The 18,689-nt window shown below is 50.6% G+C and overlaps 1 protein-coding gene across 3 annotated transcripts in view; it reads right to left on the reverse strand.

The window, feature by feature from the left end:
* Positions 1-1,388: 1,388 nt before the first annotated feature.
* The window catches only part of LOC132817372 (mitochondrial chaperone BCS1), a 30,513-nt gene continuing 13,212 nt past the window's right edge, over positions 1,389-18,689 (reverse strand). For 2 of the 3 annotated variants that reach the window (XM_060827784.1, XM_060827785.1), the window contains exons 5-9: positions 17,800-17,994; positions 14,585-14,648; positions 12,788-12,957; positions 8,939-9,056; positions 1,389-1,728 (exon numbers count right to left, since the gene is read on the reverse strand). In XM_060827784.1, coding sequence (XP_060683767.1) covers positions 1,476-1,728; positions 8,939-9,056; positions 12,788-12,957; positions 14,585-14,648; positions 17,800-17,994 — 800 coding nt within the window. In that variant the 3' untranslated portion in view covers positions 1,389-1,475. The remainder of the gene's footprint in view (positions 1,729-8,938; positions 9,057-12,787; positions 12,958-14,584; positions 14,649-17,799; positions 17,995-18,689) is intronic. The other variant, XM_060827786.1, reaches the window with a different exon arrangement.

The following is an 18,689-nucleotide window of genomic DNA, read 5'->3' on the forward strand; positions in this document are numbered from 1 at the left end:
AACTCCAGGAACGTTAACACATTACACCATGTCATGTCCAGGTCTGTCATTTCATCAAGACAAGGTTATCAACAACAAACATTAACTTTGTTTCTGTCTCCACAGAAACTGCCAAACCTGCTGGGTTTCTCCGGTAATGTCTATGTTTCTTTCAGATTTCCAGCATTCAGTGTTTTGCTTTTCTGTGACAGTAAAAGGTGAGATTTGCTCATCCAGTTGTGTGTGTTAGTACGGGCTCACAGATGCCAAATGTCAGATACTTGGCTCAAATGACTCACTCACCTCTGCATCACCTTCAGTCGGGAGATCACAGGGAATCGAGGATGTCCTCACGTGGCGTTCAGACGCAGGGACCACAGACAGCACAGGAACCTTCCCTCCCTGACCCCTAACATAGGGAGGGTGAATGTAAGAACTTTAACTGTTTGCTTTTCAGGCTTCCAGCACTTTGCGTTTAATGGGGCACTTTTCAAAACGCAGGCAGTGACTGTGATGGGAAAGGTTTCCTGCAGCTAGCCCATGCCATGACGCTACGGACAGCAACAAGAAACTGAAGGCCAGTTAACCTGCTCCGCTGGTGAGCTTACCCTGCACAACTGCATCAGACTCACCTCCCCTCCGTGTGTGCATCAAGGAAGGTTCCAGTGGATAGCACACCTCTCAGTGTCAGGATTGGCCAATCATTTCAGGACTCAATCCCAGCTGGCTGTAAAGTGCCAGGACTGAGGGGGTGCTGCTTGGTCACATCTCTCTCTGGTCTCTTGGGTGGACGTCAGAGATTCCACAGGCGAAGAGCTGGGGTGCTCTGCTCAGAGTCCCGATCACTATTAACACTGCTGCAGGGTAAGCACTCTGCGCACGCTGAATTACTTTCAACAATTCATGAAGGGGATAGACAGGGTGGATAGAGACAAGCTTTTTCCCCAAGGTGAAGGATTCAATAACGAGAGGTCACACTTTCAAGGTGAGAGGTGTAAAGTTTAAGGGCGGCAAGTACTTCACACAGAGGGTGGTAGGTGTCTGGAACGCGTTGCCAGCAGAGGTGGTAGAGGCAGGCACAATAGATTCATTTAAGATGCATCTGGACAGATACATGAGTAGGTGGGGAGCAGAGGGATACAGATCCTTAGGAATTGGGTGACAGGTTTAGACAGTGGATTTGGATCAGCTCAGGCTTGGAGGGCCGAAGGGCCTGTTCCTGGGCTGTAAACGTTCTTTGTTCTTTAATTCCTCTGTTATGCAAATGCATCTCACTAGTTTTCACACAACAAGATCCCAGAAAGAGAAACAGATGATTAAGGGCCATTCAGCTGGCTAACATTAGCCCCCCGTACTGGACTATAAATGAAAGGATCTTTTCACACACATTGAGCGCTGACGAACAGGCATCACGTTTAGATTTTATTCTTTTAAATAGAGTCTAGTTGTTCAGTGCTGGGCCACCTGGGCCCCTTTCCTCCCCTCCTTCCTGGCATTTACATGATGATACGCTTGACATTCTCATTGGCTTGGAGAGGTTCCAGTTTGTACAGTAAGAAGTGCCCCTGTACCTGGGCAGCACTGATGGTGGCAGAGACAGCCAGTGCTCTGTCTGCAAACTCCTCTGCCCTCGCTGCTGGCTGCTCTGGGTAGAACCGTTGGAACATCTGGGAGAGCTGCCAGTGGGAGCAGTAACCAACAAACTGCTTGTGGTCCACTCGCCCTGGACGGATCAGAGCAGGATCCAGCCTGAGGGGAGACACAAAAACACGGACATAACACAGAAATCCGGGAGTTACAGTCAATGGTCTGATGCCGCATCTCAGCGTGAACTGTTGGAAGTGTCCCCATCGCCGGGGAATCTCGGACACAGGGGTACGGATTCAGAGAAAGAGGCCATTGAGGACTGAGAGAAGGAGAAATTCCTTCGCTGAAAGGATTATTATTGTTTGGAATTCTCTAGATTGAGGATTGTAGATGTTCCATCACTGAACATTTGTAAGACTGAATCTCAGAAATTCAGGGAGAGGTGGAGCCGAATCCGAAGGTCAGCCACATCCAACCGGAACGGTGGAGCTACCTCGATGGGCTGAGGGGCCTACACCCGGAGGAAACCCACGCAGACACGGGGAGAATGTGCAAACTCCACACAGAGAGTCGCCGGAGGGTGGAATCGAACCTGGGACCCTGGTGCTGTGAGGCAGCAGTGCTAACCGCTGAGCCACCGTGCTGCCTTTGCTGTTGCGCAAGCAACTCTCTCAACTCTGGAGCACCTTTACAGGTGTCAGAGACCCCAAGCCATTTCAGAGGACAGTGACCAAACAGAATATGACAGGAAACGTATTATATAGGTGGAGTAGGCCATTCGGCCCTTCCTGCCTGCCCCACCATTCAATACAATCATGGCTGATCATGCAATCTCAGTATCCCATTCCCACTCTCTCCCCATACCCCTTGACCTCTTTAGATGCCAGGGCCATGTCCTGCTCCTTCCTGAATATATCTAATGAACTGGTTCCAACTGCTTCCTGTGGGAGAGAATTCCACAACTCTCTGAATGAAGAAATTCTTTCTCATCTCAGTCCGGAAGGGCTTACCGCTGGGAAGGTGCTGTTTTGGAAGGAAATGCAGTTAATGCATGGCCCGGGTGGGGGCAGCTGGGTGGGTGGGTGTGTGTGTGAGAGAGAAAATGGGGGGTCAAGGCAGCATTTGTGAAGCTGGGAAATGAGCCTTGTCTTTGCAAGTAAGGGCCTAATTAGACCAAGATCAAAATCAGAAATAGCTGGGAAAGCTCAGCAGGTCAGGCAGCACCTGTGCAGAGAAAGCCTATGCCAGACCAGACCAGCTTGGGCAGCACGCTGGCTCAGTGGTTAGCACTGTTAACTCAGGTTCGATTCCAGCCTCGGGCAACTGTCTGTGTGGAGTTTGCCCATTCTCCCCGTGTCTGCGTGGGTTTCCTCCCACAGTCCAAAGATGTGCAAGTTAGGTGAACTGGCCGTGGTAAACTGCCCGTAGTTTTACATTACATTACATTACAGTGTGGAAACAGGCCCTTCGGCCCAACAAGTCCACACCGACCCGCCGAAGCGCAACCCACCCATACCCCTACATTTACCCCTTACCTAACACTATGGGCAATTTAGCATGGCCAATTCACCTGACCTGCACATCCCTGGACTGTGGGAGGAAACCGGAGCACCCGGAGGAAACCCACGCAGACACGGGGAGAACGTGCAACTCCACATAGACAGTCGCCTGAGGCGGGAATTGAACCCGGGTCTCGGGCGCTGTGAGGCAGCAGTGCCACCGTGCCGCCCACACGGTGTTCAGGGATGTGTAAGTTAGTGGCATTAGTCAGGGGTAAGTGTAAAGGAATGGGTCTGGGTGGGTTACTCTTTGCAGGGTCGGCATGGACTTGTTGGGTCGAAGGGCCTGTTTCCATACTCCCATCCACTGAAACTCCTCCTCTCCAGGCCGGCTCAGCAGGTTTTCCTTGTTTCTGATTTCAAGCATCTGTAATCTTTGGTTTTCTCTGTCTGATTAGATTAGGAAGTTAAAATGGAGTTGCATAACCCTGGATTTTAGTCTCTTGAATTTAAAAAGTCTAGCTGAAGCATCTAAAACATTACAAAGATTTGATCGAGACGATATAGAGGAACTATCTTCTCTGTTGGAGGAGTCAAGGACAAAGAGACATGAACATTTACTTAGAGCTGAGCCATTCCATGCAACAGGAGCATGTGGATCTCTGTCGATTGCCATGGGTGTTAGGGGACAACAGTTCAGGCAGCATCCAACAAGCAGCAATGCTGCCTGAACTGCTGTGCTCTTCCAGCACCACTGATCCAGAATCTGGTTTCCAGCATCTGCAGTCATTGTTTTTACCCTGTTAGGGGACAACTGCAGCTGGAAAGACTGAGATTGGAGTTGAGTAGAGGTATTGAAGGATAAGGAATAAAGGCGTCAAGGGATAAGGAGCAAAGACAGGTCAATCTGACAGAGGCTTTCAAAACCACGAGTGGGCTAGCTACAGAGAATAAGGAGACACTATCCCTGTTTGCGAAAGGAACAAGAATGAACAGATTTCAAGTAGGAGCAAATTACTGCAGATGCTGGAACCTGTACTGAAAACAGCAACATTCCAGGAATCACGGCACATCAGGCAGCATCCACAGAGAGAGAGAGAACAAACTCATGTTTCCAGTCTCGGTGACTCTTCACCAGCGTCATCTGGACTCAAAGCAATCGCCAGCTCGGTCTCCGTGGATGCTGCCTGACCCGCTGTGATCTCCAGCGTTTGTTGTTTTCAGCACAGATTTAACCTGACATGCAAAAAAGTGAGAGTGAAGTGAGAAAAAAAATCTTTTTCGCCCAGCGAGGAGTCAGTGTGTGGGATGCACTGCCTGGAAACGTGGGGCAGGGACAACAACACTGCAGAGACAGGAACCCAAACCAGACAGGCAGGGAAACGTGGGGCAGGTAGATTTAACATGGGCATTCCGAGGGGGATTGGATGGTCATGTGGATCAAAATGGTGTGCAGGAACACGGGGAAACGGCAGGAGATTGGGCACTAAACAATGACGTTCATTTGAAGAGCGAGTGCAGAACCACCCTCCCTCTGTGCTGTTCCACTTCCTGATTCTGTGAATGGAGTTTAAGGACAGATCAGCCATGGGGGCTGAGTGGTCCTTTCCTGTGTAGCAGGAAGCGGAATGGCCTCAGGGCTGATTGGCTTCCTCCAGCTCTTTGCTAAGAAGTGAGGAGCTGAATCAGAATGGTTACACAGAACAGGAGGACATTCTGCCCGTCACAACTGTGCTAGTACACTTCACGATGTACAATTCCTCTCACCACAGCACTGCAAACCTTTCCTCTCCAGATAACAAACCAATTCCAAGTCTCAATTAAACCTGCCTCTATCACACACGGTGCATTCCAGATCCTCCCCACTCACCACGAGAAACTGTTTCACCTGCTGCTGCTTTTACTCCCCCCCCCCCCCCCCCCCTCCGTCACCGTGAATCAGTACCCCCTGGTTCCTGATACCAACAGGAAATGGTCCTTTCTCTATTGCCTTTTTTTCCAGGTCTCCTGATCTTGACCAATCTCCCATCAGCCTTCTCTCCTCCCAGAAGATCAGCCCCAATTCCTCCCATCTACTTAGGAGACTGAAACTTATCTCCAGAACCAATCTTTGCTGCATCCTCTATTATGTCTTCACAATTTTTTGTGAACTGTGGCACCAAGAATCGATCACAAGATTCCAGTCGAGGTTAATTGAGTGCTTTATAAAGGTGTACCATCACTTTCTTGCTGATATATCCGTGCCCCTATTGATAAAGACTCAGAGGCTGTTTGCTTGTCTTTTTCCCCAGAGTCCTGCCCCCTTCAGGGTTGGACCAAACAGGCCACAGTGCCTCCAGCCCGTGCTTTATCTCGTAAATCCTTTGCTGCTTTATTTTTTTTCATGGACTCGGGAGATCATTGGCAAGGCCAGCGCCTGTAAACACTCCTAACTACCTCGGAACTCAGTGTCAGGCCGGGCCGCTCTGGAGGACAGGATGGAGTTAACCACACTGCTGTAGATCTGTGTGCAGTCATGTGAGGGCCAGAGCTGGTAGCGACAGCAAACTTCCTTCCCTGAAGGATATTCCGGGCCCCATAAACTGAACAGCTTCTTCTGAGGAACGTGGCTTTATTTTGGGATGTTCCAAGGTGGAACTTCTTCACTTCATCAAACCCCACAATACTCCTCAAGACCGGCCTGAGGTCACGAGATAGATAAAATCCCCAGCCTGGTTAAACTTTCCTGGCCACTGGAAGCGATGGATTTGGAATCCTCCCAGTTAGTCATTGCTGCACATTCCCCATCCCCTCCACATTCTCGTATCGTACCGACACACTTCACAGTACCCCAACGGTAGGCTAAAGTACAACTCTGCATGGGATTAATATAACATTTCAGCTTTGTAAGCTCAGTGCCTCTCAAAATAAACCCCAGCGTTTAATGTTAAAGTAGCGAGCTCTGTTACTTTGGTGCAATACCCACGTTAAACGAAGTGTTTGGGGAGGGTGGGTAAGAGGGACTGTCCCTATGGTCACTGACAGCAGGGAGTCTCGGGGAGTGAGGGGCTGTCCCGGTGGTCACTGACAGCAGGGAGTCTCTGGGAGTGAGGGTCTGTCCCTGTGATCACTGACAGCAGGGAGTCTCTGGGAGTGAGGGACTGTCCCTGTGATCACTGACAGCAGGGAGTCTCTGGGAGTGAGGGACTGTCCCTGTGGTCACTAACAGCAGGGAGTCTCTGGGAGTGAGAGGACCTGTCCCTGTGATCACTGACAGCAGGGAGTCTCTGGGAGTGAGGGACTGTCCCTGTGGTCACTAACAGCAGGGAGTCTCTGGGAGTGAGAGGACCTGTCCCTGTGATCACTGACAGCAGGGAGTCTCTGGGAGTGAGGGACTGTCCCTGTGCTCACTAACAGCAGGGAGTCACTGGGAGTGAGGGTCTGTCCCTGTGATCACTGACAGCAGGGAGTCTCTGGGAGTGAGGGACTGCCCCTGTGATCACTGACAGCAGGGAGTCTCCGGGAGTGAGGGACTGTCCCTATGGTCACTGACAGCGGGGAGTCTCTGGGAGTGAGGGACTGTCCCTGTGATCACTGACAGCAGGGAGTCTCTGGGAGTAAGAGGACCTGTCCCTGTGATCACTGACAGCAGGGAGTCTCCGGGAGTGAGGTACTGTCCCGGTGGTCACTGACAGCAGGGAGTCTCTGGGAGTGAAAGGACCTGTCCCTGTGATCACTGACAGCAGGGAGGCTCTGGGAGTGAGAGGACCTGTCCCTGTGGTCACTAACAGCAGGGAGTCTCTGGGGGTGAGGGACTGTCCCTGTGGTCACTCACAGCAGGGAGTCTCCGGGAATGAGGGACTGTCCCTGTGGTCACTGACAGCAGGGAGTCTCTGGGAGTGTTGGATCGTCCCTGTGGTCACTGACAGCAGGGAGTCTCTGGGAGTGAGGGACTGTCCCTGTGGTCACTGACAGCAGGGAGTCTCTGGGAGTGTCGGATTGTCCCTGTGGTCACTGACAGCAGGGAGTCTCTGGGAGTGAGGGACTGTCCCTGTGGTCACTGACAGCAGGGAGTCTCTGGGAGTGAGAGGCTGTCCCTGTGGTCACTGACAGCAGGGAGTCTCTGGGAGTGAGGGACTGTCCCTGTGGTCACTGACAGCAGGGAGTCTCTGGGAGTGAAAGGACCTGTCCCTGTGATCACTGACAGCAGGGAGTCTCTGGGAGTGAGAGGACCTGTCCCTGTGATCACTGACAGCAGGAAGTCTCTGGGAGTGAGGGACTGTCCCTGTGGTCACTGACAGCAGGGAGTCTCTGGGAGTGAGAGGACCTGTCCCTGTGATCACTGACAGCAGGGAGTCTCTGGGAGTGAGAGGACCTGTCCCTGTGATCACTGACAGCAGGGAGTCTCTGGGAGTGAGAGGACCTGTCCCTGTGATCACTGACAGCAGGGAGTCTCTGGGAGTGAGAGGACCTGTCCCTGTGATCACTGACAGCAGGGAGTCTCTGGGAGTGAGGGACTGTCCCTGTGATCACTGACAGCGGGGAGTCTCTGGGAGTGAGGGGCTGTCCCTGTGGTCACTGACAGCAGGGAGTCTCTGGGGGTGAGGGACTGTCCCTGTGGTCACTCACAGCAGGGAGTCTCTGGGGGTGAGGGACTGTCCCTGTGGTCACTCACAGCAGGGAGTCTCCGGGAATGAGGGACTGTCCCTGTGATCACTGACAGCAGGGAGTCTCTGGGAGTGAGGGACTGTCCCTGTGGTCACTGACAGCAGGGAGTCTCTGGGAGTGTCGGATTGTCCCTGTGGTCACTGACAGCAGGGAGTCTCTGGGGGTGAGGGACTGTCCCTGTGGTCACTCACAGCAGGGAGTCTCCGGGAATGAGGGACTGTCCCTGTGATCACTGACAGCAGGGAGTCTCTGGGAGTGAGGGACTGTCCCTGTGGTCACTGACAGCAGGGAGTCTCTGGGAGTGTCGGATTGTCCCTGTGGTCACTGACAGCAGGGAGTTTCTGGGAGTGAGGGACTGTCCCTGTGGTCACTGACAGCAGGGAGTCTCTGGGAGTGAGGGGCTGTCCCTGTGGTCACTGACAGCAGGGAGTCTCTGGGAGTGTCGGATTGTCCCTGTGGTCACTGACAGCAGGGAGTCTCTGGGAGTGAGGGACTGTCCCTGTGGTCACTGACAGCAGGGAGTCTCTGGGAGTGAGGGACTGTCCCTGTGGTCACTGACAGCAGGGAGTCTCCGGGAGTGAGAGGCTGTCCCTGTGGTCACTGACAGCAGGGAGTCTCTGGGAGTGAGGGACTGTCCCTGTGATCACTGACAGCAGGGAGTCTCTGGGAGTGAGGGACTGTCCCTGTGGTCACTGACAGCAGGGAGTCTCTGGGAGTGAGGGACTGTCCCTGTGGTCACTGACAGCAGGGAGTCTCTGGGAGTGAGGGACTGTCCCTGTGGTCACTGACAGCAGGGAGTCTCTGGGAGTGAGGGACTGTCCCTGTGATCACTGACAGCAGGGAGTCTCTGGGAGTGAGGGGCTGTCCCTGTGGTCACTGACAGCAGGGAGTCTCTGGGAGTGTCGGATTGTGCCTGTGGTCACTGACTCCGCACACGAGAAAAAGCTGGACAGAGCTCTCACAGAGAATCAGTTGTATCACGTTGACGCTAAATATCTTTTATCGAGTTTACCCAAGTAGTCTGAGCACCTGAAGGCGCTGGAGAAAGATTTTAAAGAACATTTCTCTCATTATTTAGCCCTGAGCGACCCACACCCCATGCCAGTGGCTTCTGCGACTGTGTGGAGGGGAGATTGGGAGTGTCAGTGATGATTCAATCCGGGCTGATGCTGGAGTTTTACTCTGTATTTCTCCAATGAAGGGAATGAAGATCGATCGAGACCTACCTGTCCAGGTGGTTAGTGGTCATGAACACGAGCCTTGCCTCAGCAGAGGCCACACCATCGAGTGCGTTTAGCAAACCGCTGAATGTCAGACGGCCCATTCCTTCATACCTCGTAGGGTCTGTAATCACAAACAAACCAATGTTTAGTGTCTCTCAGCCCGCACAAAATCACCGGGTGATGGATTCAAGCTCCACTCCAGAAACTCCATACCACATTCAAAACTGAGGGGGTGCCGTACTGTCAGAGGGTCAGTGCTGAGGGGGTGCCGCACTGTCAGAGGGTCAGTGCTGAGGGGGTGCCGCACTGTCGGAGCATCAGTGCTGAGGGAGTGCCGCACTGTCGGAGGGCCAGTGCTGAGGGAGTGCCGCACTGTCGGAGGGCCAGTGCTGAGGGAGTGCCGCACTGTCGGAGGGCCAGTGCTGAGGGAGTGCCGCACTGTCGGAGGGCCAGTGCTGAGGGAGTGCCGTACTGTCGGAGGGTCAATGCTGAGGGATTGCCGCACCAGATGGTCAGCGCTGAGGGAGTTCCACACTGTCGGAGGCTCAGTACTGAGGGAGTGCTGCACTGTCAGAGGGTCAGTGCTGAGGGAGTGCCACACTGTCCGAGGGTCATACCAAGGGAATGCTGCACTGTCATGGTTAGAACAGGGACAGGACTGGCTGTTGCAGGTTCCAGGGTTTAAATGTTTCAGTAGGGTCAGAGATGGTGGTAAAATAGGGGGAGGTGTGGCATTGCTTGTCAAGGATAGTATTACAGCGGTGGGAAGGACGATGGAGGAAGACTTGCCATCTGAGGTAGTTTGGGCTGAGGTTAGAAATAGGAAAGGTGAGGCCACCCTGTTAGGAGTTTTCTACAGGCCTCCTAATAGTCCGAGAGACGTAGAGGAAAGTATTGCGAGGATGATTCAGGAGAAGAGTGAAAGTAGTAGCGTGGTTGTTATGGGGGACTTTAACTTCCCAGATATCGACTGGGAAAGTTATAGCTCGAGTACGTTAGATGGGTCGGTGTTTGTCCAATGTGTGCAGGAGGGTTTCCTGACACAATATGTAGACAGGACAACAAGAGGTGAGGCTATACTGGATTTGGTTCTAGGTAATGAACCAGACCAGGTGTTAGACTTGGAGGTAGGTGAGCACTTCGGGGACAGTGACCACAACTTGGTGACTTTTACTCTAGTGATGGAGAGGGATAAGTGTGCACTGCAGAGCAGGAGTTATAGCTGGGGGCAGGGAAATTATGATGCGGTGAGGCATGACTTAGGATGTGTGGATTGGAAAAGTAGGCTTCAAGGGAAGGACACAAATGATATGTGGAGATTGTTCAAGGTAGAGCTATTGGGTGTCCTTGATAAGTATGTACCAGTCAGGCAGGGAGGAAAGGGTCTTGTGAGGGAGCCGTGGTTTAATAAGGAATTGGAATCCCTTGTGAAAGGGAAGAGGGCGGCCTATGTAAAGATGAGGCGTGAAGGTTCAGTTGGGGCAATTGAGAGTTATAAGGTAGCCAGGAAGGATCTAAAGAGAGAGCTAAGAGCAGCGAGAAGGGGACATGAAAAGTCCTTGGTCGGTAGGATTAGGGAAAACCCAAAGGCTTTCTATAGGTATGTCAGGAATAAAAGAATGACTAGGGTAGGAATAGGTCCAGTCAAGGATGGTAGAGGGAAGTTGCGTGTGGAGGCTGAAGAGATTGGAGAGACACTGAATGAATATTTTTCATCAGTATTCACTCAGGAACAGGACACTGTTGCCGATGTGAATATAGAGTCACAATTAATGAGAATGGATGGCTTTGAGGTATGAGGGGAAGAGGTTTTTTTTAGATTAGATTACTTACAGTGTGGAAACAGGCCCTTCGGCCCAACAAGTCCACACCGACCCGCCGAAGCGCAACCCACCCATACCCCTTACCTGACACTACGGGCAATTTAGCATGGCCAATTCACCTGACCTGCACATCTTTGGACTGTGGGAGGAAACCGGAGCACCCGGAGGAAACCCACGCAGACACGGGGAGAACGTGCAAACTCCACACAGTCAGTCGCCTGAGTGGGAATTGAACCCGGGTCTCAGGCGCTGTGAGGCAGAGTACTAACCACTGTGCCACCCACAACAGGTGTTGGAAATTCTGGAAAGGGTGAAAATAGATAAGTCCCCTGGGCCTGATGACATTTATCCTAGGATTCTCTGGGAAGCAAGGGAGGAGATTGCAGAGCCATTGGCTTTGATTTTTATGTCCTCGTTGTCCTCCGGAATAGTGCCAGAAGACTGGAGGATAGCAAATGTGGTTCCCTTGTTCAAGAAGGGGAGTAGGGATAACCCTAGTAACTATAGGCCGGTGAGTCTCACTTCTGTTGTGGGCAAAGTCTTAGAGAGAATTGTAAGGGATAGGATTTATGAACATCTGGATAGGAATAATGTGATCAAGGATAGTCAGCATGGTTTTGTGAAGGGCAGGTCGTGCCTCACAAACCTTATTGAATTCTTTGAGAAGGTGACCAAGGAAGTGGGTGAGGGTAAAGCAGTAGATGTGGTGTATATGGATTTTAGCAAGACGTTTGATAAGGTTCCCCATGGTAGGCTACTGCAAAAAATACGGAGGTATGGCATTGAGCGTGTGTTGGAGGTTTGGATTAGGAATTGGCTGGCTGGAAGAAGACAGAGTAGTAGTTGATGGTAAAGGTTCATCTTGGAGTGCAGTTACCAGCGGGGTTCCACAAGGATCTGTTTTGGGATCATTGCTGTTTATCATTTTTATAAATGACCTGGAGGAGGCGCTAGAAGGTTGGGTGAGCAAGTTTGCGGATGATACGAAAGTCGGTGGAGTTGTTGACAGTGAGGAAGGATGTGACAGGTTGCAGCGGGATATAGATAAGCTGCAGAGCTGGGCAGCAAGGTGGCAAATGGAGTTCAATGTAGCTAAGTGTGAAGTGATTCTTTACTCAGCAAGTCGTGCGTTCATGGAACGCCCTGCCAGTAACAGTGGTGGACTCTCCCTCTTTATGGGCATTTAAACGGGCATTGGATAGGCATATGGAGGATAGTGGGCTAGTGTAGGTTAGGTGGGCTTGGGGCGGCGCAACATCGAGGGCCAATGTTCTATGTCAGAGGGTCATACTAAGGGAGTGCTGCACTGTCAGAGGGTCAGCGCTGAGGGAGTGCCGCACTGTCGGAGGGTCAGTACTGAGGGAGTGCCGCACTGTTGGAGGGTCAGTGCTGAGGGAGTGCTGCACTGTCGGAGGGTCATATCAAGGGATTGTCGCACTGTCAGAGGGTCAGTGCTGAGGGAGTGTCGCACTGTCGGAAGGTCAGTGCTGAGGGAGTGCTGCACTGTCAGAGGTTCAGTACTGAGGGAGTGCTGCACTATCGGCGAGTCAGTACTGAGACAGTGCAGTGAAGACAGAAAGAGGGAGAGGGACTGAGGGTGTATGCGTGTGAGTGAATGAGTGAGTGAGAGAGAAAGAAAAAGACACTAAAACAGAGAAGGACACAGAGGGGAGAACCAGTGAAACCTACAGAAACAGACGGAAGGAGAACGCAAGATTAGATGATTTTATTGAAAAGTCATTAACCTAATAGAATGTCCCCCGAGGTTTCAGAGGAGGGTTTTAAAGCTGAGTACAGTACTAAGTCACCTGAAGAGATGCAAGCTGAAAATGTGTTGCTGGAAAAGCGCAGCAGGTCAGGCAGCAACCAATGAACAGGGAATTCGACGTTTCGGGCATAAGCCCTTCATCAGGAATGTGAAGAGATGCAAGAACAATTGATATTCACAAAGAGAGGGACAGACACAGAATGAGCATCCAGGAGCAGGACAGACCGTTTGGAGAGATGACAGTGGGGAACGCTAACTCACTTTCTTTGGCCAAGTCCCGGTTGACGAAGGCCGCATCCACATCCTCCAATAGGACGATGCTCTGCTGGGGCGCCACGCTGAGCAGGTGATTGAGTCGGTCATCAGTCAGGCTCCTGTCACTCAGGCTCATCAGGCAGATGCTGTATTCCAGCTCGCCAGCCAGCGCTGTGCTGAGGGGACAGGGCAGAGGGAAAGCCGCACATCAGTAACTAACGGCAATGTCATTCCAAATACATCCTCGTGAGACACAGCCCCAGCACAGCTCACAGATCCCTGCAAACCCAAGATCCTCTTCCACCTTGGGTTACAAGGTATTTCTTAAGGAACCCAGGAGCCTGACAGTTGATGGCTTTGTCTGCAACACCAGACACACTCCCACATCCCGACAGCTAGGGAAAGGGCTAAAGTCTCACTCACTCAGTGAGCCATTCCATTCCAAGCAGACACAGAGACTTCTGCATTCAGATTACTAATCATTATAGAAGGCATCCCTTATCGATACAGAGAGTTACATCATTAATACACACCCAAAACCTCCAACAAGCAAAGCACTTGTCTTTGAAGTATGCAGGTGGTGTTCACACTTCTGAGGGCAGCAGACTCACTCGGAATTACATGCTCATGGGTTCAAGTTATAGCCAATGTACTGAGACAGGGCTACATTGTGGGAGCTGCAGTACTGAGGGAATGCAGTACTGAGGGAATGCAGTACTGAGGGAATGCTGCATTGTGGGAGCTGCAGTACTGTGGGAATGCAGTACTGAGGGAATGCTGCATTGTGGGAGCTGCAGTACTGAGGGAATGCTACATTGTGGGAGCTGCAGTACTGAGGGAATGCAGTACTGAGGGAATGCTGCATTGTGGGAGACGCAGTACTGTGGGAATGCAGTACTGAGGGAATGCTGCATTGTGGGAGCTGCAGTACTGAGGGAATGTGGCATTGTGGGAGCTGCAGTACTGAGGGAATGCGGCATTGTGGGAGCTGCAGTACTGAGGGAATGCTGCATTGTGGGAAACACAGTACTGTGGGAATGCTGCATTGTGGGAATGCAGTACTGAGGGACTGCAGTACTGAGGGAATGCTGCATTGTGGGAGACGCAGTACTGTGGGAATGCTGCATTGTGGGAATGCAGTACTGAGGGACTGCAGTACTGAGGGAATGCTGCATTGTGGGAGCTGCAGTACTGAGGGAATGGTGCATTGTTGGAGCTGCAGTACTGAGGGAATGCTGCATTGTGGGAGCTGCAGTACTGAGGGAATGCTGCATTGTGGGAGCTGCAGTACTGAGGGAATGCTGCATTGTCAGAGCTGCAGTTAGAGATAATGCTTTATTAAAGCAATGTCCCATCTGCCCTCTCATGTGGAGTGTGTAAAGATCCCCGTGGTCACTATTTCAATGAAAAGTAGTGTCTGGGGTCCTGGCCATTATTTATACTTTGCCGAAACTTTTCATCTCACTGCCCCCAGGACAACTGCAATAAACTCTAAATACAAACCATCACAACAATTAATCCGACAGGGGAAAAAGGGTGCAGATTGGTTGGTGAGGCAACTGCGATGATCCATGGCCATGAAGAAAGCAGTGTGAAAGCTCCCTCAGCTCCCAATTAATTTCATAACACCACGCGATCGGAACATGTTCCTTTTTACTTGCAGAGAGAAGGGCTGAGTGCATAAATATCTCAGAAAACAACTGATTATCATAAATTTGTTGTCAGTAAAAGTCTTTGCACTCAGTTATATCACAGGCATTTATAACGTCTATAATTGCCCTCCTGACCCAGGTCAATACTCACATGAAACTACTTTTCCCACATCCAGGCGGGCCATACAACAAATACCCACGTCGGTAAGGAATCCCTGGAAAAAGACAGTTCAATCACAGACTGACAACAGGCAGAGATTGCACTGAATGGTCAGAGTGGAGCCTGACTACAGGATAGCAGGAGACAGTAACACAATGGTCCACAGATGACAGACTAAGCCAGCTACAGTGTTAGACTCCCCAGCATAAAGAGTGCCCTCCCCCCACACCTTCCCCTCCCCCAACACGCAGCACCTGTCTGCAGAGTTATACAAGGTTGGCATATTAATAACACCAGGCTCCATGCTAAGAACAACCTCCCCCTCCCAGCCCCCACTCCAAAATCCCTGTATGAGCCTGGAGACTCTCAAACTATAGCTCACACGCTCTATGGAACACTGACCAATGAAACCAAAAGCTATGGGAGCAGAATGAGTGCATTCAGACCGTCAGGTCAGCTCCATCATTCAATCATGGCTGATATATTTCTCAACCCCATTCTCCTGCTTCCTCTCCCTAACCTTTGATCCCCTTACTAACCAAGACCCTTTCTAGCTCTGTCTCAAATATTCTCAGTGACTCGACCTCCACAGCCCTCTGCAGCAATGAGTTCCACAGATCCCCCACCCCTAGCTGAAGAAATCCCTCCTCATCTCAGTTCTAAAGGGTCATCCCTTCACTCTGAGGCTGTGCCCCTTGGTCCTCGTCCCTCCTACTAATGCAAACATTTTCCCACGGACACTCTATCCAGGCCTCTCAGTATTCTGTAAGTTTCAATCAGACCTCCCTCATCCTATTAAACTCCATCGAGTACAGACCCAGCATCCTCAACCACTGCTCATATGACAAGCCCTTTGTCTATGGGGTCATTCTTGTAAACCTCCTCTGGATTCCCCTCCAAGGCCAGCACAGTCTTCCTTAGATACAGGGAACAAAACTACTAACAATATTCCAAAAGCAGTCTGACCAGAGCCTTATACAGCCTCAGTAGTACATCTCAGCTCTTGTATTCTAACCCTCTTTAAATCAATGCTCACATTGCATTTACGTTCCTAACTGCCAAGTGATGTTGCATGTGAACTTTAAGAGGATCCTGAACTAGGATTCCTCAGTTCAGATTTCTGAAGCTTTTCCTCAACTAGAAAATAGTCTACGCTTCTATTCTTCTGACCAAAGTGCATTAGCTCGCACCTCCCCACATCGTATTCCACCTGCCACTTCTTGTCCACACTCTGAGTCAGTCTAACCTCCACAATTCCTCAACACTACCTGTCCCTCCAGCTATCTGTGTGTCATCTGCAAACTTAGCAACAATGTTCCTTCAACCAGATCGTTAATGTATAACATGAATAGTTGTGGTCCCAACAGTGGATCCAGTGGAACTCCACTAGTCATTGGCTGCCATCTTGGAAATGACCCCTCTATCCCCCCTCACTGCTTTCGGCCACTCAGCCAATCCTCTATCCACGGCAGCACATTGCCTCTAACACCATGGGCTTGAAGGTAGAAGACAAAGGGTGGTGGTGAAGGATTATTTTTCAGACTGAAGACATGTGACCAACGGTGTGTCACAAGGATCGGTGCTGGGTCCACTGCTTTTCATCATTTATATAAATGATTTGGGTGTGAGCATAAGAGGTACAGTTAGTAAGTTTGCAGATGACACCAAAATTGGAGGTGTAGTGGACAGCGAAGAGGGTTAACTCAGATTACAACAGGATCTGGACCAGATGGGCCAATGGGCTGAGAAGTGGCAGATGGAGTTTAATTCAGATAAATGTGAGGTTCTGCATTTTGGGAAAGCATATCTTAACAGGACTTATACACTCAATGGTAAGGTCTTAGGGAGGGTTGCTGAACAAAGAGACCTTGGAGTGCAGGTTCATAGCTCCTTGAAAGTGGAGTTGCAGGTAGATAGGATAGTGAAGATGGTGTTTGGTATGCTTTCCTTTATTGGTCAGAGTATTGAGTACAGGAGTTGGGAGGTCATGTTGTGGCTGTACAGGACATTGGTTAGGCCACTGTTGGAATATTGCGTGCAATTCTGGTCTCCTTCCTATCGGAAAGATATTGTGAAATTTGAAAGGATTCAGAAAGGATTTGCAAGGATGTTGCTGGGTTGGAGAGTTTGAGCTATAGGGAGAGGCTGAACAGGCTGGGGCTGTTTTCCCTGGAGCATCGGAGCCTGAGGGGTGATCTTATAGAGGTTTATAAAGTCATGAGGAGCATGGATAGGATAAATAGACAAAGTCTTTTCCCTGGGGTAGGGGAGTCCAGAACTAGAGGGCATAGGTTTAGGGTGAGAGGGGAAAGATATAAAAGGGTCCTAAGGGGCAACTTTTACATGCAGAGGATGTGGAGAGTATGGAATGAGCTGCCAGAGGAAGTGGTGGAGGCTGGTACAATTACAGCATTTAAAGGCATCTGGATGGGTATATGAATAGGAAGGGTTTAGAGGGATATGGGCCAAGTGCTGGCAAAAAGGACTGGATTTACTTAGGATACCTGATTGACATGGACGGGTTGGACCGAAGAGTCTGTTCCGTGCTGTATAACTCCATGTCTCTTACTGAGCAGCCTCCTGTGCAGCACTTTGTCAAAGGCCTTCGGGAAATACAAGTAGATCATGTCCAACAGCTCTTCTTTGTCCAACTGAGAAGCTGCCATTTCATTTTAAGATGACGGTGTATTATCAGTGCCCATACTGCAGGTGGGAAAAGCGTTTGAAGGTGAGGGAATGGGAGAAACAGTCTCAACAGAACAACTCTGCAGGGCTTATTTCCAAATCACCTTCCTTCAGGACAGCATCAGACAACATCCCAACTCGGAAATATATCACCGTTCCTTCAGTGTCACTGGGTCAAAGTCCTGGAATTCCCTCCCTAAGGGCATTGTGGGACTACCTACAGCACATGGACTGCAGAGGTTCAAGAAGGCAGCTCACCCCCACCTTCTCAAGGGGCAACTAGGGACAGGGGAATAAATGCTGGGTCCAGCCAGCAACCCCCAAACACAAATAAAAGCAAAATACAAGAGCTGCTGGAAATATGAAATCAAAAAAGGAAGTGCTGGATAATTCAGCAGGTCTGACAGTATCTGTGCAGACAGAAACAGAGTTGATGTCTCAAGTCAGGTTGGATTTGAAATGTTAAAGCTGTTTATCACCCCACAGATGCTGCCAGAGCTGCCGAGTTTGTCACGTCTTACCCCGGTCTGTGTACCACTTGGGATTCCCGATGAAATCCTTGACGTCACGGACAATGCTCTCCGAGATTCCTTTATCCAGCACGACAGAATCCAGGGGCCGCCTGCGCCTCGGGAATCCAAATGGTCGCCATTCTGCTCCCATGGCAGTATACATCACCGTTTTACCTTCCCGCTGCTTCAGAGCCAGGTCCTTTGCTGAGAGAGGGAGTGGAGGGAGAACAGAGACGTGCCACAAAGCTCCTTAGCAAGTGTCACTGAACAAACCACAGCTCCCGCTGTTCACTGCCTCTTTACAGTACTGTATAACACAGGTGGTGGCCATTCAGCCCATCATTTCCCTGCCAGATGTTTGAACAATCTCTCCAGTTTGCCCTATTTCCCCCACTCTTTCCCCATAACCCAGTAAATGTGTTCCCTTCACCGACTTACCCAGTTTCTGAAAGTTCTTGTTGAATCTACTTTCATTGCTCTTTCAGGCAGCACATTTCACATTAAAGCTCACTTGCAAAAAATATTCCCTCATCTCCCCCCTCCTTGGCCAATTTTCTTTGATTTGTGTACATCAGGTTGCTGCACAGAAACTGACCCTTTAAATCCTTCCCCTCTCAGCTTAAACCTATGCCCTCTAGTTTTAAACTCCCCCACCCTAGGTAAAAGACTTTACTATTCAATTTATCTATGTCCCTCATAAGACCATCAGACACAGGAGCAGAAATGGTAGGCTTATGCGGAAAGTCAGGAGGCATGGGATAGAGGGAAACTTGGCCAACTGGATTGAAAACTGGCTAACTGGTCGAAGTCAGAGAGTGGTGGTAGATGGTAAATATTCAGCCTGGAGCCCAGTAACAAGTGGAGTTCCGCAGGGATCAGTTCTGGGTCCTCTGCTGTTT

This window comes from Hemiscyllium ocellatum, chromosome 7 (assembly GCF_020745735.1).
Source record: "Hemiscyllium ocellatum isolate sHemOce1 chromosome 7, sHemOce1.pat.X.cur, whole genome shotgun sequence".
NCBI classification, from domain to species: domain Eukaryota; kingdom Metazoa; phylum Chordata; class Chondrichthyes; order Orectolobiformes; family Hemiscylliidae; genus Hemiscyllium; species Hemiscyllium ocellatum.